The sequence below is a fragment of the Calliphora vicina genome, chromosome 3 (assembly GCF_958450345.1).
Source record: "Calliphora vicina chromosome 3, idCalVici1.1, whole genome shotgun sequence".
NCBI lineage: Eukaryota > Metazoa > Arthropoda > Insecta > Diptera > Calliphoridae > Calliphora > Calliphora vicina.
In genome coordinates this window covers 36986133-37010595 of record NC_088782.1, presented here as the reverse complement: position 1 = coordinate 37010595, position 24463 = coordinate 36986133, and the positions used below count along the sequence as shown (strand labels likewise).

Below are 24463 nucleotides of genomic sequence, written 5' to 3'. Positions count from 1 at the left end.
AAAATGAGAACAAGAATTTAGCAAAATTTATGGACAAAAACAACAAAAGACTTTAATAAAATATTAAACTCAGTTTATATAAAATGAGCAAATTTTTTATTTTTTTTAAATAATAAAATAAAATTTATTTAAAAACGCTGAGCCGGTTATAGTTGAAATACAATAATTTAGCATAATTTTTGTTAAAACATCTTCAAAACTCATCATCTAGCAAATGTTGGTTGGTGTTGTATTTTAATTTTGATCTTAACTTTAAATATTAACAACAAAATAATATACACGGCCTCACAATAAGAAATAAATAAAAAACATCTTAAATTCAAAAATTATTTTTATAAAATTTTGCGAAGCTGAAAGCGACTGTAGGATGTCCTATTAGTTAGAAATAACTTAAAGTTGTATTATGTGACATATGATATAAAGTGTGCAATATGCTGGAATATTCTTTAACAAATATATGACAAAATTCTTGAATTGTTTTTAAAGCGGCAAAATATGTTATTGCATGTTTCCCCGGTTATAAAAGAGGACTTAAAACACTTTTAGCAGTTAGTGGTCAACTCAGATTGAATTGAATATGGATTTGCTCCAGAATATCTTTAAGTCGCAGAAATTTGTTACTTATTTAATAAAATTAAGTTGAATTAGCCAATAATTTATGGCAATTCTGTTTTAATTTTATTTGTTAAAATCAACAGAACATTTTTTACTTGTACTCTAGGGGGAGTTGCAACTACTAGCTATCATCTTCATTAGTCCACATCCACTTAAAATTCGATAAAGATTTCTAGGAAGTTTTCAAAATTTCAAAACATGGTGATGACAACGTTTCATAACTTTGTAGCATAGATAAATACACATAGATCGAAAACTCTCCTGTCAAAGAATTAACTCAGTTGTCACAAAACTAAGTCATGAGAATGTATTAGTAAAAAAAAAACTATGTGAAAAACTGATTATTTTGAGAATATTATTTTTTTGAGTTCAATGTGCATAACTTTTTAACGGGTTGTGATAGAAAGGAATTATTGGTACCGTTTTGATAAGTTTAAAATGCCTTTTCATCGTTTTGGAACTATTTTTAAGGATTCAAAATCACATCAATTGTATTAATTTTTGATGAAGAATCGACTGGTGAAATCAGATTTGCAATATATACAACAGTTTTTGATCTACTGAAAACTGTGCTTAAAATCCGCGTCTTTAGGTGCGTTGAACCACCACAAGGAGTGAAAATTTTCCAAAAAAAAGGACGACATTATTTTTATTTGCGCAAAAACCTTCAGAAAAATTATGATACCCGAAAAACAAATGAACTCTAATGCTTATATTTACTACATTATTACATTATTTGGGAGAAGTTTATATGATTTATAAGTACCTGAGTCAAGTTAAACTTTTGACTTGCTCAAACAAACGCGCTGCATTCCATCTTAAGTTAATTATTGAGTTCCTAGGGAAAGTGTTGCCATCCTTTCAACTAAGCATGAGGATGTTCTTGGTTACTTTGAGAGCAGAAATCGACACCTATCTATCCAAAGCCAATAAAAGGTAGTGAAAGTATGCCAACAACGGTAGTTAGGGTAATTATCAGAATCCCTGTACAGCGGATTCGATAGTTTCATGCTCAGATTATATAGCGGAAAAACCTCCTAATCTTTACATTCAAAGCTGAAAACGACTGCGCTTCTTAGGGTGCGACAATAAAGGTAGCAGTGGTACTTATCATGGAATGCTTTTACTATAGAAGCGAAAGTATATCCTTCCGAAGTATTGGCTTCCGCTGAAAAGTTAGAGGGTTCACTCTTTATATACTGAGCTTAACTGCGTAGGCTAAATTGAGAAGTTCGTTAGAGACTAATCAACAACTAGATCGTGGAAATTTATTCTCAAATGTATTTATCTGATCTTCATTGGAGACATAGAATTCTCTAGAATGGCTTTGAGTGGCAGTCAACAATGGGGACTATCTTTATACTGTGCATCTTGGTCTTAGTGTAAATCATTCAGAGATGTAGCTTGAATTGTGCTCTCTCTACCCGCACTATTTGATTATTATTCCTATATGAAAAAACGTTAACATTTTTCAAAGGGGACAAGGTTTGTGGAACTTCTGAGGTGCAAATAAAGTATTTGATATTGCTGATATTGAAGATTGATATATACCAAAATGTCAATTTTGTTCCTCTGTGTATTTTAATAAATTAAATAACACTATGCAACAAATGGAGACTTTTGGAAAAACACAAGATCATGACAGTATAGGTTCGACTCTACTACCAAAGGGTAGTACAACCCTATACTCAGTTTGCCCATTTTGGTGACCGATTTTTTTTTATGGGCCCCCAAAGTTTCTGAAAATCAGTGGGGCCTCTAAAAAAGGTGCCATCAGGTTTTGGTTAACAGCTAATTCAGACTTTGTGCTACGGCTTAACTTTATATGGCAATAATATAGCTAAGAGTCCGCCAAATAAATTTTGTTAAAATTTGTTTCCAACAAATAGCTTTTTCGTGCACTTTTGTTGAAAAAATATAGGAAGAAAATTTTTTTTTTTACTTTTTTTAGAATAACTTCCAGGGACTCCTAATTTTTCAATAACAATATCTCGCAAAGTTGTAGCTACGGTAAATTTGAATAACTCTTGTGAACATATCAATGCATTCTGAATGTGTCTAGTCACTCTACATAGCACATAAAGATCACTTTGTACCTTAACAATTTTCGTTTTTCCTATTTTTTGACGCTAAAACAAAGATTTTTTTGTAAAAATAGTATTATCAAGTCCACACTTCTATGTTGTGCTGTATTATTTACTCGGCTGAGGTGTTCGGAATGGGGATCAGTGGGTGGACCTTCAATGTCACACATTTATAAAAAAATTGCCAAAAAGTCATTTATGATCCGAATGAGCTGCAATTTCAAATATAGATAGACCTTGAGAAGGTCTATAAAAAATATGATTTTATCTGTAGTTATCTCTTTTAGTTCAAGAGATATTTGGGTTTAATATTTTTTTAAATTTTGCCCGATCTTTTTTTCGTATTTTAAATTTGATGGGCCTACGAAAGGTCGAAATTTGTTTTTTTATATATGACGTATATTTGCGATAAAATTCTAAAGAAAATAAAACAAATCTGATAACAATTATTTCGTCCCTATAAAAAGTTACACGCATCCAAAGTTGAAGCATCTTTTTATATATTTCAACTTTGTATGCGTGTGTTTTTTAAGTTTTTTCCCAAAAAAGTCCCCATATTTTTTCTTTTATAAAAAACTAATTTTCTTCGGGACTATATAAATTTTTTTATGATCTGGTAAGAGAACTTAATGCAAAAACATATAAGGTAAAATTTGACTAACTGAAGCGGACATTGTACCCCCCAGCCCTATCCAAACTTGGGCAATTTTGAAAAAAAAAAATTAGGTTTGAGTAAAAAATTCTAAAAACGCAAAACACCGAACCTCAAAAGCTCATCACATTTGTATAGCCCCATATGTTGTTTATATACATACAGAACGTTTTTACTATCATGCTGTAAATAACGTCAAAGTGGGCTATTTTCTAAAAAAAACTTAGTTTTTGGAACAAATTTTCGCCGTTTTAGGAATTTCGGTGTTTAAAAACAAAGAATGGCAACATTAGTGATGCCATTGACTTAGGAATATTTAGGTCTATATTACTTCCAAATTTTATTGTGATGTCTGTAACTGTTCAAATTTTACATTAATTCAAAGTTTTTATTTTTCTTGATGGAAAATCACCATTTTAAAATATTATTAGTTTTTAAGGTAAATGACGTCACAAAATTATTCATTTCACTAAAATGTCAATCTTTAAGTCATATGGTTTCCACCGATATCAAAAACTTATATAAAAAGCTTATATTTACACTTCAGAAGTTCCACAAACCTTGCCCACTTTCAAAAATTTTAAAGTTTTTTCATATCTTGCATCAAGCCGGTCTTGCATGATCAAGATTGGATAAAGTTATGCGCCCGGATCATACCGATAATGATTTGCCCATTCTTCGTTATTCCAGCACAATAGAGAAGTATACACTCGAACATACATTTTTAACAAAAAATTATTGTTTTAGAGTCAAAAATTAGTAAAAAACTACAAATTTTAAGCTACAAAGTGATTTTTGACAGCTATTTAGAATACCTAGGTATGTTCGGATTGCATTGATATGTTCACGAGAGTTATTCAAATTTACCGTAGCTACAACTTTGCGAGATATTGTTATTGAAAAATTAGGAGTCCCTGGAAGTTATTCTAAAAAAAGTAAAAAAAAAAAATTTTCTTCCTATATTTTTTCAACAAAAGTGCACGAAAAAGCTATTTTTTGGAAACAAATTTTAACAAAATTTATTTGGCGGACTCTTAGCTATATTATTGCCATATAAAGTTAAGCCGTAGCACAAAGTCTGAATTAGCTGTTAACCAAAACCTGATGACACCTTTTTTAGAGGCCCCACTGATTTTCAGAAACTTTGGGGGCCCATAAAAAAAAATCGGTCACCAAAATGGGCAAACTGAGTATAGGGTTTTACTACCCTTTGGTAGTAGAGTCGAATCTATACTGTTATGATCGTGTGTTTTTTTCACTGTTGCACTGTGTAATTTTATAAACTTTTGAAACGTCATTTACACTAAAAACTAAAAAAAAAATATAATACGTTGATTTTCCATGAAGAAAATTATAAAATTTGAATTAAAGTAAAATTTTAACGGTTAAAGATATCATAATAAAGTTTGGAACAAATGTAGATCCAAATTCAATCAATGGCATTATAATTATTGACATTTTTATACCCTACACCACCATAGTGGTAGTAGAAAATCACTTTAACGTGCATAAATCTCTTTAAAATGTTGGTAAACACACAAAATTCAACATAAATAACTTTTATATAGACATAAATCACACGACCTAATTTCATGGTGATCGGTACCTAATTGATCATAGCTCCCATATAAGGCCCACTTCCGAAAATCACTCACGAATATAAATTATTGATATTTTAAAAGAAAAATGTTTTTGCTCATTTTGCGACCATACTTTCTTACTTGTTTATTTTCAAATACCGAAATTCCTAAAACTAGGAAAATGTGTTCCAAAAACTGAGTTTTTTTTAGAAAAGTGCATTACCCCTACGAAAATGAAGAACTGTAAATCAATTCGAAAACACCTCAGCTTCAACCGTGTGATATTTCGTATCAATATCTGCAATAGTTACCGAGATACCGAATAATTTCAAACAAAAAAACGTTTATAAACCACTGTGCGATATGGGATAACGTGAGAATTTGAGAGTTTAACTTTAAAGTCCAAACAAGTTAGCTAGCAGATCAAGTATATTTCAAGGATTTTCATCGAGTTCCTCTTCGTCGTCTATTTTAAAAGATGTCACAATGACGAGAGAAGAGGAAATATCCTCGATGTTTGTTTTATAGTGATCTTAAGAATCTACTCACGATCGGCTGAAATATCCTCGATGCTCGTTTTATAGTGATCTTACGAATCTATTTACTATCAGCTTAATGCCTTCAGCTTAATGCGTTCAATTAAATTTTAAAAAACTTAATTAACAATGGTGCCTACACAGACAAAACATATTCGTGATAACAACCGAATTTATTGCCAATCGAATGATTCGGTTGCACACACAGCATTTTTTAGTTCTAACAACAGAAAGTCTGTTGATAAAAAAGAATTTCAGTTAAGGCAACCAAACTTTAGTTACGCATTCCAAAATATTGTAGCCACAACTGTAAAATTCGGTCACTAAGATAGAATCATTCGATTAGCAACAAATTCGGTTGCTATCACGAATCTGTTTTCTCTGTGTATATGGGAGCTATGACTAATAATGGTCGTCATAAAATTTAGACGCATGATTTACGTAGATACAAATCTTTATTTGTGTTGAAGTCATGCTATTGCCAATTTATGAACCGTTCACAATGAGCGTTATTTACAACTTTGGTATTTACAATATCTTTGGTGACCTCCACTAAAATTTTCCGGCATATATTTTCGTAGAATATTTTAATCCTTAAATGTCCTTTTTGAAAGGACTTTTTTAGATTTTCTCGAAAAAAGGGTCAAATTGACCGCTAAAGAGTGCAGATAAGGGGTTAAGATCTTCCACAAAAATGATCCCTATAAAATTCCACGATATAACTCTGACAATAAGAATCTCTCAGACATTAACTTACAACATTTTTTTCAGTTAGTATAATGCTCCCTTCGTTTAAAAAATTAAAAATTTCATCCACTGTAAAAAAAAAAATTCAGACCAGCTGGACTATAAGTTTATTCTACAAAATTGATCTACTCAACATGTGCTTTTAGAATTATACGGTCGCTATTCTGTTCCAATCAAAAAGTCTCAATTTGTTGGACAGTGAAATTTCTTAAACGTGAATTTTGAAGTCTCTCAGCGGGAGCTAGGTTTTGATTTTAGACCCATAGTTTCTTGGGGAAATTTTCTTAGAATTTTTCGTAGATTACGTTTTTGCTATACGCCTGTTGACCAAAATTGACCCAACATAACCTACATATATTTGACATTTATAACAAAAAAGGCCCTTTTCGGGAGAACATTTATATGAGGAACTAGGTGAAATAATAAACCGATTTCCACCATTTTTAATAGGCTTCGTCCTTGAAAGTTAAATACGATGTTTTCAAATGTGAATATCCCCTAAGTTATAAGAGATAATTGATAGCTACAACGAGGTTTTTTGAAGTGCTCAACAAGGAGATTCTTGAAATCGGAACACAAACGAAGAAATAGGAACGTTTTAAAACATACCCGAAGTTTCCTACTTTGGGCTCCTCTGGCATCGCTCCTGTTCTGAACCCATTATGTCCAAATTTAAAACTAAAACTGTTTAGAAGTTACAGATTTATTTCGATCTGTGCGATGTGCGGTGAAAAAAATGTAGCTGCAGTGTAAATATCAGATTCAAACATACTTCTCAACAAATGTAGGGTATAAGGGTTTCATCGAATGTTTGTTTTTTATTCAAAAAAAATTAAAAATTTGTACGTGCAGAAATTGATATGGATTCAACTGCTACTCAAAATTTAAAAGGGCCATATTGGTACTTGTACGCGAAGGAATTTGATGGAGATGATAAGAAGAAACAAAATAAAAACAATTGAGTTACAATTTTAATTTATTTACACAAATAAGTATTGTATATTACAGGTATACTTGATGGGGTTCATAACCTCTTCAATTCAAATGGAATTTACTTTTTAAAATTGTCTAGAATTAAATGCAATTTAGGTACATAAATAAAGCATTTAACACCCTTAATATCGTTAATTTAATTGTTACAAGCCCTAAAACAAACCAATGATATCATGTGTCTTTGAGCATAATGCGTTAATACAGAGCGTTTAGATCACGACAACTGGAAGCAGCAGACAAGATAAGCGAGTTGAGATTTGTTAATGTGTGAGTATTCGTGTTTTGTGCTAGCCAACCACTGAGCCAAACAAACACACAGCCAGTCAGCCAACTAGCCAGCTATTGATAGCTTTTATTTAGCAGATTGTTTTATGAAGCTTTGCTGTTTTCAAGAAGCACCAGCAGCAGCAGAAGAAGAAGAAAAAGATGCTACTTACTCTTCTTTGCAAATGTGATCTAGCTGATCTGAGCAAAAGAAGAGAGCGTTTCAAAATCTACAGCAACAATATTGTATACGAAAAACAAAAAAAAAAAAAGATTTTGCGCGTTTAATGTTGATCTTCTTCAATCGGTCAAAGTGTCTTTAGCTAGCGCCACAGTTGTCGCCCAAGCTTAAAACCAAAAAACTCACTCGTCACATTTGCCAGGGGTATATATAGAAAATCTATAAGTTTTAAATGTTTAGTTGGTAACCCACACTCGAACTTATAAAAAGTGCTAACCAACAGAAGAGGAAACTCATTCGCTTCTTCTCCTACAACACATTAAGATTGTTAACGATTCTTTTTTTTTATTTCGCCAGCTTGTGATTGCTGCAGCTGTTTGTGTGTTTAAATATTGAAAAATAATAAGTTTTTCAATATAATCGTTCAAATTCAATTAGCCATATTGAATTTTGATACGATTTTCAAATCACTAAAGGATTAATTGAAATACAAAACAAAAAGAACTCAAGGATTATTTTTGTTTTAAAGCTTCATAAAAAATTGGATTAAATTTGTGCTCAAAAATGGTAATAATACAAAAAAAATATATAAAAATATGAATCTAAAATAAATTAAAAAAAGTGACTATAAAGAAATTGAAATAAAAAAATATTTCAAAACAAAAACTCAAGTGATTATGAACTAACACGTATAAAATGCTAACGAAAATATTTAAAAACTATAAAAAAAATATAAACCAAAGACTGTTGTGATTAGCAAAGAAAATAAATATTGATTTACAAAATATAAACATGTCTCTAACTACTGTGCAAACGTATGTTGACATTTACCAGCAGCCAGTAAAAAATAATAATAAATATATAACCAACAACACTACTACTACTTACTACCTTTATTTTTTGCCTCCACAAAAATGTTAACAACAAACAAATAATTACAACAACATTTGTAAAATCATTGAAATTATTTAGTCAAAAAACTACAAAAAAAAAATTATCAATAATTTAGCAATTTTCCAAACCTCAAATGCAGAAAAAAAATGCTACGAAAAAACAAAATCGACAGATTGATCATCATCATGATGATTGAATGAATGAAAACTGCTAAAAGTGTTTAAATTTGAAAATTGTTGTGTAAATGGCTTACAATTTGTCCAAGTGCTATTTATCGATTACAAGTTTTAAACAAATTACATATGTATAAAAAAATAATAATAATTTCGAGAAATTTGTTAATAAAATTTTGTTTAGCTGAAAATGCCACCACAAACTTGTTGATCATGAACTCAGCACAGAATTTACAAAAAAGATAAAATTTTTACATAAAAAAAAAATATTTTAAAAATTATATGGTCTTTTCTCGCATTTGTGACGTATTAAAATTTTTAATTCTTTTAATAAAAAAAAATTTAAATATACAACTTTTGAAATGCAAGATTGAAAAAGATAAAACCATAATACTTACACTGAGAGAAAAAGCCGTACAAAAAACTTCTACCATTAAATTGTGTAATAATTCGCTAAAAGTTTTATGGGGAATTGAATTTAGCTAGACTTATAGTTATCTAAAGACTTCAGTTTATAGGGTTTTGAGATCTTGAAAAACAAAAATCCATGTTTCTTGGTTGATACCTCAAGACTGCGTTTGTCCTACTTTATTCCTTACTTTTCTAAACGACCTTCTACGTCAAACATTTGCAACATTTGCCATTCAAATTCATTCAGTTATATACCAAGCCTGTCAAAGATTGGGGCAATCAGGCAAAACATGATTCCCTTAATCGGGACCTTATGACAATCTCTAAATAAGGTCGTGAGAATAGGGTCACTTTCACCGCTCGCAAGACCAAGTGTTACATGTTGACACAAAAACGAACCACATACCATGTCGCTTGGGTGGTGCAAATATTGTGGAATCAAACGTTCTTGATGTTATAGGCATGATAATACAAAGTGATGTCCGCTAGTCTAAACACATTTTCAAGTGACGAAAAAAGCATTCAAGTGTCTCGGTTTTCTAAATAAGTGTAGGAATTACTTCACACGCCATCTGACGCGTTTCACTGTTGTTTCGATACTACAATGGAATGTGTTCTGATGAAATGTGCGAACTTGTTCCTGATACCCTCTGAAGTCTTTGCTGTCATTTTCAATGTAGGAAAGTTCAAATCGAATGTCCACAAACACTACTCTCTATTTCCTCCCTCCCTAGTTCTAACAAAATGCTTCGCATAAGTAGGGGTCGCCCCTGAGTAATAGACTAATAGACCCCAGTTTCAGATTTTATTTCCTAATTCGTTTAAATATTTTGTTCCTTTAATTTTGAAACAAGTAATTTTTCAAAAGGCCATATTAGAAAAATAAGTGTCTCCACTTATTTGTAAAGCTACTGTGTGGTCTTTAAGACACAATAGCTACGCAGAACAAAAAGTAATTTTTCGAATTTTTTTACAAATTGATTTTTTGGTATTTTTATATTTGGGTTGAAATCTTTTAGAAAAAAACAATTTCCCAAAATTTTTAAATTTCCAAAAAAGTACCTTTTGTTCTGCGGCTCCTCATATGTTTTTTTTACCCTTCACCATGAGTGATAAACCTACCCCACAAAGTTTATATATATTTTGGATCGTTTAAGATAGCATAGTCGATATAGCCATGTCCGTCGGTCCGTCCATATGTTGAAATCAACTTTCCTTAGCCCCTAAATAACTTACTTGGATCGTTATAGATAGCGGAATCGATATAGCCATGTCCGTCTGTGTGTTGAAATCAACTTTCCGAAGCCCCCAAATAACTTACATACACGATTCATACATCAATATCTCCGAAATTCTTCCGGCTCGGTCGCTGTTTAACCTTCGCTTTACCAATACCCACCCGGGTGACCACATCGATTTTATTGGTTTAATATTTTTTTTAATTTTGTTTCGATTTAAATAAAATTTGTACTCACTGAACAAATTCTAGAGTTCTATAGAACCATTTTAAACTTTTTATAAGGTTTTTTCAATTTTTTAAAATTTCGTTCGTCGCATATATTTATAGAAGTGTAGTATCACCCGGGTGGGTATTGGTAAACCATGTACATAAAAAACCTTTGGTAAAGCGAAGGTTAAAATCGAGAAAATCGGTCCACAAATGGCTGAGATATAAGGAAAAAACTAGGACAACCTCGATTTTTGACCTATTTTTGACCTATATCTGGATTACTAAGTCATTAATATAGACAATATGGATATCTAATGATAGATATTTCAAAGACCTTTGCAACGACGTATATAAGACCGTAGTAAGTTGGACATACAATGGGTCAAAATCGGAAAAAAATATTTTTTAACCCGAATTTTTTTTTCATCAAACATTTTTTTTTGTCATAAATTCCTTTTCCAAAAAAAATAATTAAAGAAATTTAAAAAAAGAAATTTTGAAAAAACTTTTTTTAAAAAATATTAAAAAACAATTTGTAAAAAAAAAATTTTTTTAAAAAAAAAATTCGTCAGCTTTGGATATGTTCCCTTTGTACACGGATTAGACTACGGTGAATAATAGTGGATCTACTTTTAATTTATAGTCAATGTAAAAATTTATACCAAATGCACAAATTGGATCATTACTGTTTCAAAGTAGTATAAAAGATAAAAGCTGTTAATTTCGACCATTATATCCCCCCCAAAATGGTTCTGGAAAAATATGGAACCGCAGTTAGTTCTGAAGTTGATCCATTAAACAAGGATAAGGGGTGATGGGAAATCATAACATGAGCGAACTTATCTTTCTAACAAGACGAAAATCAGCAATCAGGAAACTCTTGACAATTATCGAGCGATTTTAAACCTTTAATATCCAGGATTAAAAGTCATATTTAGAGATTTTGTAAAAGTTATATGGGATAATAATTGAATTTGGGTATAAAATTAACCATTTTTTTATTTTGCTTCCATTATCATTTTTAAAATCCACTATTAAAAATACAACAATTCGCTGTATTTCAAATATTTGACCTTTGACCTCGGTGGTGAAAGAATTAAACTTTTACCTTCAATATTATGTCTAAACCTTTTCTAAAGTGTTATCAAAATCAACATAACATTTTAATGGAAAATTCCAAATATTCAAAAGTTTGACCTTTGACCCTTCTCCTTCAATATCATGTCTAAACATTTTCTGAAGTTTTATCAAAATCAACATAACATTTTAATAAAAAATTCGAAATATTCAAAAGTTTGACCTTTGACCTCTGGTATATTTTCCGATTATTCCAATTTGTTGTGTGCATTTGAAAAATTTAAAATTTTATTTATTAAAAACTGAGCCACAGTATAAAATAATGACAAATTGACCAAATGATTACAAAAATTTTAAAATTCAAATCCGAGATATGCTAAAATTTTTAGAGGTATTAATCTAAGTATTTTTTGTATTTAATAACTTAAGAGCAATTTAAGAAAATTTTAAAAATCATGAAATTCGAGTTTGAAACGTTATTCTAGTTAGACAAAAATACATATTCGAGATGTTATGAACCTTAGATAGGAGAAAATACAAAATTTTCCAAAACGATTAAAATGTTTAATGCGTTTTTTATCTATGTATCCCTAATAGACAGTAATTCTCACTTATGTCTGATCACTTGGCACACTGCAATTTATATATTTTCGGTCATTTCACATGTATATACCCTTTGTAGTGCAGATAGAAGTCAATTGGTTACTTTTTACATCCCAGGTAATGTAGCTTGAAGGCAATAGTCACTTAATTATCTCTAAGTAATCTAGAGTGTAGTATATTTAAACGTTGTGTAATTCCTACAAACTGCGAAAAAAATTGTATCGATATAATTCTCATACAGTTTATTTTCTTTCTACTTAAGTATAATGGCATCCCATTTAACCTAGCGTGAAGGCAATTGTCTCTAAGTAACAAACAGTCATGTAGTCATTTTAAACGTTTTTTTTTTGTACTGCACTTTAGAAAGTTGTTATTTTACCCACCAGAAGTAGTCTTTTGGAAAGTTGTCGGAGGAAGGTTTGTTTAAAATCAATCGGTTTTTGAATTGTGAAGTCAATTAGCTTGCGCTTGTAACCGTACATGTTAACATAACTAGTTATGGAGCTTATCAAGTAACCAGTTAGGCAATTAGTAAGGTAATTGAATCTATATAACCGGTATGTGAATTCAATGCATTGACTACTTTGGTCCAGCTATAAGACAGCCTCATTGTAATCCAAATATATCAATTGATCCCCTGCTTAGGACATGCATGAGTTAAAGAACTAGTTACGTAGCTATTTATATAACTAGTTGTTACCCTAAATCACTAGTTCGTGACAGTCTCCTAGAACTGCTGGGATGTATATAAATTTTATTTATATTCAATTATTACCATTAATTGACCATAAAACCTCTTAGTTTGAAAATTATTGTGATTTTCTCATCAAACCACTTGGTTTGAAAATGATTGACATTTTTTTTCTCACAGTGCAGTTTTATTTACATCTTTCTTAACTTTTGACACTTGTTAATGTTTTTTACGACACTTGTCATAAGTGTTAGTTGCTTCTTCTCTACAATTTTGTATTTGTAAAAAAAATATTTATAAATGTTTGTATGTATTTTTTAGTTTAAGATGTGCATCACCTATTTTTTCTATACAAAAAAAATAATGTTGTTTAATTTTTATTTTTTTTTTATTATTTTTATCTTCATATTAAGTCTGACATTTAATTGACAGATTTAGGCAATTAGTCAAAATGATGCTGTTTTCTTGCCTTTAAGTGTTGTTGCCTAGTTTTATTTTTTTATACATGATTTTTTATAAATACCCCGTTTACCTTAAAATATTTTTGAAGATTTAGTTGGGGTTTAATTTTGTATTAAAACAAATATATAGATTTATGTTTGAAGAAGAAGCAATCAAGTTCTAATTCCCACCAGACTTATTTATTAGTGAGGCACGTTTCATGAGTAATGGAAATAAATTTTCTTTAATATCAGGCTTTTTCTGCTGCTTGTTTGTTTTTTTTAAGCAGTAGTAGCTAAATATGGATTTTATTGTTAAAGTAGTTTTCAATGACTTTGATGAGCATAATTAATTAATTTGTTATATGTTTCAAGGATAGTTTTTTGTAATTCAATACTTTTCTTGTTTATTAAGGAGATTATTAGAGATTTAATTCCCATGTATAACAGGATATGTAGATTGTTATTTAGTTGTTGCCTAAGAAGCTAGGATCTGAATATTGTGACACTGGATCTGAAACAGAATCAAAATATTTTGGAAATAAATCTGTCATTTCTAACAGGCTAATCCGAATAACTTGATATTTCACACAGACGTAGCAGAAAGGCATTCGAGTTTCTGTTTTAACCACGGAGCCAAGTACCGGAGCAGTAGGTCAGACATGAAAAATTATTAAAAAACTTACAAATTGTTTGTGGTCCGTCGAAAATCAAAGATATTGTACACCATTAATAAAAAAGGCTTATGAAATAATATGTTTTGTTTTGTTAAAGTAAATTAAAATTAGTTTTTCTTTCTTAAATTTATTTAAATTAAATAAGTTGTATCTTATTTATAAAATGCAAATATTAATGAAAAACTGTTTTTGTTTTAGTAAAATTTAATGCTTAATTTAGAAGGTGTCAAATTTACTTTACGTCAGGGACTATGTCGAAAATTTACACCACAAAATTAACGGTTAAAACTTTCGATTATAATTTAAAAATTTTACCATAACTTGGTCAAGCTTTTTCAAAATATCAGATACAATTATGTCTGAATTATTTTATTCATGATAATTAAAAATTAAAAAATTTTAAATTTTCGTATATGTTTAATTTCAAAGTATTACCAAAGTTAGCTACGACCTTTTTCCATCATTCTGGCAACGTATGGATTCCGAGACAAAAGAACTTCTCATATTTTAAGGTCAAGAACGAATCAAGCCAATATCGGATACTCTATTCCCAAGTGAAGCGTATCCTAGAGAGAGCGTTCTGCATCGATCGAAACAAATAGTAGTCTGCCGGGGCAAGGTCTGGACTATAAGTCGGGTGAAGCTAAACTTCCCAACGACTTCATTCTAAATACTTTTTAACAGGTATTGCAATATGTGGCCGACCGTTGTCATGATGGAATATTACGGTTTTATGTCTGGCCGCATTCTGCGCGTTTTTCGCCCATGCTCGCTTGAAACGAATCAGTTGCGTTCGGTACATGTTCACTGTGATAGTTTTATCAGATTTCAGCAGCTCATAATAGATATGACCGTTTTGATCCCTCCAAATACATAGAATTATAAATTAGGCTTTGGTATCGATTCGGCTGGTTGGCCCGGTTTCACATACGATCTCTTACACTTCAACACGAGTAATGATTCGGTGCAAAAATTATTTTGTTTTATAGCGTTCAGAATCATTTCGGACATGCAAAATCGTATTTCAAGGTCTCACGGCTTCAATTCCTATTGTACCCAATTTTCCTGCTTTTGGATGAATCCTGCTGCTCGCAAACGTTTCGAAATTGCTGTTTGAGTAGCTCCCAATGATTTTGCAAGCTCATGTTGAGTTTTACAAAAATCTTCATAGAGTAATACCTCCAATTCATGGTCTTTAAACTACTTTTGGCTGACCTGGGCGATCTTTGTCTTCCGTGTCAAAATCACCACTTCTGATCCGCACAAACCATCTCTCGCACATTGAAACTGATGGAATACATTCACCATAAGATTTGGTGAGCAATCGTTGTGCTTAAGCGTCAATTGTTTATACCCTACATCACCATAGTGGGGAGGGTATTATGCGTTTGTGCAGATGTTTGTAACGCCCAAAAATATTAGTCTTTATTATAGTCTATTAACACCCACCATAAAGTATACCGATCGACTTAGAATCACTTTCTGAGTCGATTAAACGATGTCCGTCCGTCCGTCCGTCTGGTTGGATGGCTGTCCATGTAAACCTTGTGCGCAGAGTACAGGTCGCAATTTTGAAGATATTTCGAGCAAATTTGGTACATATTATTTTTTCGGTCCAAGGACCAAGCCTATTGAAACTGGCTGAAATCGGTCCATTATTTCACCTAGCCCCCATACAAATGTCCTTCCGAAATTGGACTTTATCGGTCATAAATGTTTAATTTATAAATGTATCTCCACAAATTGCACTCCAAATAAGTTTTATATAAACAAAATTCATGTCACGAAATTTTGTTACGATCAGTGCATAATTAGTCATAGCTCCCATATAGACCCGCTTCCGAAAATCACTTTAACGTGCATAAATCGCTTAATGTTGGTATACTCACAAAATTCAACATAGTAAACTTTCATAGAGACATAAATCACACGACATAATTTCATGGTGTTCGGTCCAAAATTGGTCATAGTCCCCATATAAGGCCCACTTCCGAAAATCACTCAAAAATATAAATTATTGAAATTTTAAAAGAAAAATGTTTTGCTTGGGCTTGACCGACCATACTTTCTTACTTGTTTAAAATTAAAGAAAAACTTTCCGCATACTTTGTTGGTAAAAAAACTTTGTTGTTAACACTATAATGTTCAATACCTAAGAGAGAATAAACAGTTAGGTAGTATTCAAAATTACAAGGCCTATTTATATTTTAAATTTCTGCTCAATCAGATGATAAATGGATTTTTGCCAATTTTTCAAAAAAATGTGAAACCCAAAGGCGTGTAATTTTGCTAATTAATCCTAAAAAGCTTTATTTACAACTTTAGTGTCTTTCGTGACCCCCACTGAAATTTTCCGGTAAAAACATTCGTAGAATATTTGAATCCATAAATGTCCTTTTTAAAAGGACTTTTTTGATTTTCTCGAAAAAGGGCTCAAATTGACCCCTAAAGACAGGAAGTAGAGGGTTAAAATCTTCCACAAAAATGTTCCCCATAAAATTCCACAATATAACTCTGACAATAAGAATTCTCTCAGACGTCAACTTACAAAAATTTTTTTCATTTAGTATAATGCTCCCTTCGAACAAAAAATTAAAACAAAAAGCTGGACTATAAGTTTATTCTACAAAAATGATGTAATCAAGATGCCCTTTCATGGCATGTTACCTTTCCGGAAATATCAAACACAAGTTTATCTTCTTCTTTATAAATTTCGAAGACGATATCTCGTCCAAAGTCTTTTCGCAAATATATAATTCACTAATTCTTCAAAACTAAAAACAAAGTCTATATTTGCAGATAACCTGTTCTCAAATTATAAATCGGTTTTTGCTGTCATCGGAAATGTAATTTAATATATAATAATGTCAAATAAGTTTTACAGAAAACTGCATAGATAATGTAATAAATTCTGTATGCCTATATCTGATATATTTTTATCATGATAAACGTCAAAATGGTTGTCAAGATAAAAAAATTTTAGGTATAGTCCCCATTTATTAGTATTATTGCTTTGTTATGACAAAATTGTTAGTGTTTTTGCACAGGCAACTTTGTTTTGACAACAAACGTCATTAATTGTTATGATAATTATTTGTCAAGTATAGACAGGGGGTTATACTCAGACATAAAAACAGACAAGCTGATTCTAATTAGCGGAAATATATGTATTAAGTTAGAGCGATTAAATTATCTATAATATTTCAAGTATAGCTAAAGGTTATACAAAAAATCGAAAGTAAAATTTAAAATTCCAAATCAATTGATAGGATATTTTTAAAAATTCTATTAAATTAAATTTAAAACTTTTGCTTTTATTTATAGCAACAAATTAATAACGACAACATATTAAATGCCGCTAATGAAAACAATAATTTGATTTAAAATGACTTCCGGGTTTCTAATTAAAAGGGTCTTTAAAATTATATATTTATCTCAACTATTTTGCATATAAAACAGCTTTAAGCTAAAAACCACTAGAACTTAATTAGCATTAAGTTTTATGGTATTTTTTCTTTTTAAACAAAACGCAAATAAAAAACTATAAATAATTTGCTATGGTATTTTTTAAATGAGAAAACAAAAGCAAAAATTTATACAATATAAAAGAAATATCAAATATTTTATTATATGTCTAAAGGTATAAATTAAAATAAGAATAAATCGTAAAAGAATTTGATAATTTAAAGAAGATGTCCTTGAACTAATTATAATGACACAATTAATAATAATAATGTTCGCTCTAAAACTAGAAATATATTTAAAAACTATTAAATATAACTAATTGAGGATAATCTTTTAATTTTTAAAAATAAAAAATAGAAAAAAATTTCCGAAAAAATAGCCATCTTTTTTAAATAGCCAAGGTAAATAATTATCAATTTTAATATCAGTAACTTTGGCCAGAGGGGATTTTTGATGGTTTTATTAACATTTACTTAATTGAGTATCAAATTTCTATAAAATGTTTACAAAAAACGTATTCATTTTATACACAATTTAGCTAAATAATTGAGCTAAACCGCGTGAAACCTTCATGTGGCAAATCATATGAAAGAAATTAAGACAAAATGTTTGTTAACATTGTAACCTAAGAAATAATTACAACAATTATGAAGATTATAAATAAAAGCTCGCCACAAACTATAAATTATAATATTTATAAATGAATTGTAAAGATCATTCATTAGTGACAGCTAATAATTAATGATCAGTTTTGCCAAAAAACTGATAACAAAAAAAGACTTGGAATTTCCTTATACAAACTACGTTTGCACTGTAGCTGAGCCAATTTAACCTTTAAGGGCCTGCTTTAGAAAAACCAGAGAACAAAAATTTGAAAATTGTTTTTTAATCGTGTTTCTGAATCATGCCCTTAATCTTAGGATTTTCTCTTAATATTCTTCATTCTTTATATATTCTATAATTTATATTTATTAATTTTTTCTTTACAGAGGAGCGCATTTATTTTATTGACGCTGTGCGTCATTGGTATTTATGCCGAATCAAACGATGAATTCCTTGTGGTATGCTATAATAGAAATCTATAACATTTTTCCATTTTCTTACAGGCTTTTTTCTTAAACTAATCACATGCTATTTGTTTCTTTTTTTTAAATATGTATAGAGAAAAATTCGTGAATCCTTTGAAGGTTACAGTTACCCACCACCTGACCAGCCATTCACTTATCCACCTCCCGTATTCAGCACTCGTGCTCCAGTAACTACTACACGCAAGTTTGTTCCTCCAACATACTTGCCACCCACAAATAAACCACAAACACCAGCTACAACTCGTGCTACACCAAGACCCACTACCCGGGCTCCAGTAACCACACCCAAACCCACTACTCGTGTGCCAGCTACTTATTTGCCACCCACAAATAAGCCACAAACTCCTGCCACTACTAAGGCCACACCAAGACCCACTACCCGTGCTCCAGTTACTACACCCAGACCCACAACACGTGTGCCTGCTACTTATCTACCTCCTACCAATAAGCCACAAACTCCAGCTACTACTCGTGCTACCCAAAAGCCTACTACTCGTGCCACTCAAAAGCCTACAACACGCGCTACACCTAAACCAACTACTCGCGCTCCAGTTACCACACCTAAGCCTTTTGTGCCATCAACTTACTTGCCACCCACCAATAAACCACAAACTCCTGCTACAACACGCGCTACCCCTAAGCCCACAACTCGTGCTCCAGTGACAACACGTGCCACACCTAAACCAACTACTCGCGCTCCTGTAACTACACCCAAACCTTTCGTACCATCAACTTATTTGCCACCCACCAACAAACCTCAAACTCCAGCCACTACTCGCGCTACCCCTAGGCCAACAACTCGTGCTCCAGTAACCACTCGTGCCACTCAAAAGCCTACAACACGCGCTACTCCTAAACCAACTACTCGCGCTCCAGTAACCACTCCTAAGCCTTTCGTGCCATCAACTTACTTGCCACCCACCAACAAACCACAAACTCCTGCTACAACACGTGCTACTCCTAGACCATCTACTCGTGCTCCAGTGACTACACCACGTGCTACTCCTAAGCCTACTACTCGCGCTCCCGTTACTACTCCTAAGCCTTTCGTGCCCTCAACTTACTTGCCACCCACCAACAAACCTCAAACTCCAGCTACAACTCGCGCTACTCCAAGACCAACTACTCGTAAGCCAGTGACTACACCACGTGCTACTCCTAAGCCTACTACTCGCGCTCCCGTTACTACTCCTAAGCCATTTGTGCCCTCAACTTACTTGCCACCCACCAACAAACCTCAAACTCCAGCTACAACTCGTGCTACTCCCAGACCAACTACTCGTAAGCCAGTGACTACACCACGTGCTACTCCTAAGCCTACCACTCGTGCTCCAGTCACCACACCCAAGCCAACAACTCGTGTGCCTGCTACTTACTTGCCACCCACCAACAAACCTCAAACTCCAGCTACTACCCGTGCTACACCCAGACCAACTACTCGTGCTCCCGTTACAACTCCCCGTGCCACACCTAAGCCCACTACTCGTGCTCCAGTAACTACTCCAAGACCTACACAGCGCAGCACTCCTGGTCCTACCTACTTGCCACCTGTAGCTGATTTAACTACTCGCGCTACTCCAAAACCAATTACCCGTGCTCCAGTGACTACACCACGTGCTCCAGTTACCACCCGCAAGCCAACAACTCGTGTGCCCGCAACTTACTTGCCACCCACCAACAAACCACAAACTCCAGCTACTACACGCGCTACTCCCAGACCAACTACTCGTAAGCCAGTGACTACACCACGTGCTACTCCTAAGCCAACCACTCGTGCTCCAGTTACCACACCCAAGCCAACAACTCGTGTGCCTGCAACTTACTTGCCACCCACCAACAAACCTCAAACTCCAGCTACTACTCGTGCTACACCAAAACCCACTACCCGTGCCCCAGTGACAACTCGTGCCACACCTAGAACTACTAAACCAACTTTCGTGCCTTCAACTTACTTGCCACCCACCAACAAACCTCAAACTCCTGCTACTACTCGTGCTACACCTAGACCAACTACTCGTGCTCCCGTTACAACTCCCCGTGTGATCACCACTCGTGCCACACCTAAGCCCACTACACGTGCTCCATTCACTACACCCAGACCAGTTGTAACCACTCAAAGACCAACAGTTGCTCGCACTCCAGGCAGTACCGCTGGACCCACTTACTTGCCTCCCACCAATAAACCTCAAACACCAGCTACTACTCGCGCCACACCAAAACCCACCACACGTGCACCAGTAACCACACGTAAGCCAACAACTCGTGCTCCAGTCACCACACCCAGACCAACAACTCGTGTGCCCGCAACTTACTTGCCACCCACCAACAAACCTCAAACTCCAGCAACTACCCGTGCTACTCCCAGACCCACTACTCGTGCTCCAGTCACTACACCCAGACCAACAACTCGTGTGCCTGCTACTTACTTGCCACCCACCAACAAACCTCAAACTCCAGCTACCACTCGTGCCACACAAAAACCTACAACCCGTGCACCAGTCACAACTCGTGCCACTACTCGTGCCACTCCGAAGCCTACCACACGCCCACCCTTTGTTCCCTCGACATACTTACCACCCACTAACAAACCTCAAACACCAGCTACTACTCGCGCTACTCCAAAACCTACTACACATGCACCAGTAACCACACGTAAGCCAACTACTCGTGCTCCAGTCACTACACCCAGACCAACCACTCGTGTGCCCGCTACTTACTTGCCACCCACCAACAAACCTCAAACTCCTGCCACTACCCGTGCTACTCCCAGACCTACTACTCGTGCTCCAGTAACCACACCCAGACCAACAACTCGTGTGCCTGCTACTTACTTGCCACCCACCAACAAACCTCAAACTCCAGCAACTACCCGTGCTACTCCCAGACCCACTACTCGTGCACCAGTAACCACACCACGTGCTACTCCTAAGCCCACCACTCGTGCTCCAGTCACTACACCCAGACCCACAACACGTGTGCCAGCCACATACTTGCCACCCACCAACAGACCTCAACCTCCAGTAACAACCCGTGCCACACCCAAACCCACCACACCAAAACCCGTTACCCGTGCCCCACCTACTGAGAAATTCGATGGTTACAAGTATCCCAAACCAGCCGTTCCCTTCAATTTCTAACTCTAGTTCAGCTATTGTGAATACTGGTGATAATTCGTTACTAAGAATAAAAACCATCACTGCCCTCTTTTTGTAATTTAGCCAAGTTTTATTAATTTTAATTTTAAACAAAAGAACGAGTAAAAAAACGCAAGAGAATTAAGAGTTAAAGAAGAATCATTTAAGTAATTAGTAGTTGTCTAGGGCTAGATGTATCTAGTCAGTTTTTTTTTATATATGAAAAGGAGATAAAACAAAACTCTTTATAAAGTTGATGAGAGTTTAAAAAGAATCGAATGCAAAACAATGCAATAAGAATTTCTTTTTATAGAACTATAATTATTAAAAACCAAATGCATTCTTAGGCGAATGAATGAAGGAGTGCATTTGAATAATTTAAACTTTTTTTTTTATTTTCTACATTTGAAATTATGTTGTTAGCCAGAGAAGAAGTACTTATAATAAAGAAAAAAATTAATACGAACAAATTGAAAAAAATTTTCTTGCATTATTACAATTGTTTCCCAATTCCCTGTCTTTTTTTTACCAATTATTTATAAGTAATTAATTAATTAATAATGTGTAATTTGAAGATTGTTTTTTTTTTATTTTTACATTTTTAATTTAAAAATAATGAATCTGAATACTATAATGTACCTTGTATGTACAATGATAGATTTTTTTCTTTTTATGAATAAAAAATTTATTTTGTTGCAAAATTTTAAGAAAAATAATAAAAAAATAATAAAAATAAATGGAATGTGTTTTTATTAAATTCGGGATACAGAGATATAAGAGATATCAAAGTTTGTCAACCTTTCCTGTTGTGAGATTAAAATACACCCTAACAGATCTTCACAAAGAGTCATTCCTAGGTGTCTCTCTTTCTTTTTCTCCAAAGTATAGAAACATTAAGATCTTGAAAGTGGTTTATAGTGTATAGGAATAATATTGAATTAATTGGTGATAATTCCTACTTCCGAATTGTAAATTCGATTTTTTTCGTTTTTTTTTTTGAGGATCTTTTTGTCTCGCATTTTTATACCCACCATAAAAAATATATGTTCCGTTTGTAACATATCGAAATATTAGTTGTCCTGGGTTCTCATAAGATTCTAAGATGAACTAGCTATGTCCATCCGTCCGTCTGTCTGTCTGTTGAAAACACGATAGGGCCCAAACGAAAGGAGCTGTCGGTCCTTGATATTGACCTAGCCCCCATACAAATGTCCCCCGGAATACTGTTTCAGCAGTTTGATTATGCGGCAATCCTGCGGATATTCTCCCATCTAAAACGATAGTGTCTACTATAATTAACAATTAAACCATTTTGCTCCTAAGAATAAATTACTTTTCCTACCATATCTTGTGCGAAAATGAGGACCAGATGCAGGCAACATTCTTTATATTACTCCAAAATGAAAACCCATTATTACAGATACAGAAAAACTCCCTAAACAAATTTAGAATTTCAATAAACAGCAATATTTCCACCGCAATATAAGGGAAAAATTTATTTAAATGGTACGTACCCATTACCCAACTGCACATACCAGGAAGATGTTAATGGAGAATGTTTGCCACACCACCTTTAGGAAGCTTCATGTAAATTGTAACTTCGTTTGTGGTCATTAGCATAGCGGAAGGAAATGTTTATGAAACAAAAATTGTGTTAAATTTTCTTTCAACATTAAAAACTCAAAAACACAAACGATACTCAAACCATTTATTATGAATCGGTATTTTAACACGCAATTATAGTGTATTGATTTTTATTTGTGTACTTGTGTGTAGTAAGTAGGATTTCCTGTGAATTCTAAGAAAATGTTAATATTTTAACCTAATATCGGCAAGATATACTTATAATAAATCAAATATTTCAATTGAATTATAGGAATGTATAACAAAAAAATAAAAAAAATAAACATTTCATGGTTAATTCAACAGCTTGTAAGTCAGTGTGTGTTAGGGTGTTCCTTAAAGAAAATTTACAATAATTCAAACATTTAAGAGGGGTCAATGGTAATGCCGAAGGTATAGAACCAGTCTAAAGTAGAAGTCATTTTCACACATAATTTGTGAAAATTGCAATAAAATCGTGTAAAATCACAGTATTATTGTTACGAATCGCTTCAGAAAATGACAAATTCTCCAACTTCGGATTAAGTAAGCAATGGTTATCGAACTAAGCTGTACAAACGAACGATAATTGAGAGAATCTATTTTAATTCTCATAACCAATATTTCGGAGAGAATGGAATGTATTGTTACTTTTGCTTTAGAAATGTGGACAGCCGGGTAAGTTCGGTAATGACGGTTGTCAGATAGGTCAATAAGTCAATAGACTCTATATAAATATCATGATATACCCTAATTGAGCATCCCCGGTAGGCTTGTTGGTAGTGTACTTGTCTATCCGTCTGGGGGTTCGATACCCACCAGACACTTTCGTTACTCAGAAAATAAGATAGAATAATTTGTAAGTATATTCTATGTATGACTTATAAATGCGGAATACATATCTACTCCGGAAATTGGACTTTATCGGTCATAAATTTTTAATTTATACATGTATCTACACAAAATTCGTTCCAAACAAGTTTTATGTATACAAAATTCATGTCACCAAATTTTGTTACGATCGGTCCATTATTACTCATAGCTCGCATATAGACCCGCTTCTGAAAAACACTTTAACATGCATAAATCTCTTAAAAATGTTGGTA

The 24463-nt window shown here is 33.1% G+C and overlaps 1 protein-coding gene across 1 annotated transcript; it reads left to right on the top strand.

Annotated features, from left to right (window-relative positions):
• Positions 1–8068: 8068 nt before the first annotated feature.
• Positions 8069–22492, top strand: LOC135955177 (mucin-2). The gene is made up of 3 exons (XM_065505492.1): positions 8069–8219; positions 18523–18594; positions 18696–22492. Exons 1-3 carry the CDS (start codon positions 8217–8219, stop codon positions 21756–21758), a joined length of 3138 nt encoding a protein of 1045 aa, XP_065361564.1. The 5' UTR covers positions 8069–8216; the 3' UTR covers positions 21759–22492.
• Positions 22493–24463: the final 1971 nt, after the last annotated feature.

What these genes read in the sequence shown, in the direction of transcription:
- LOC135955177 (XM_065505492.1), top strand. An exon ending in CAAACGATGAATTCCTTGTG is followed by an intron (nt 18,595 to 18,695) that starts GTATGCTATAAT and finishes AAATATGTATAG; the next exon opens with AGAAAAATTCGTGAATCCTT.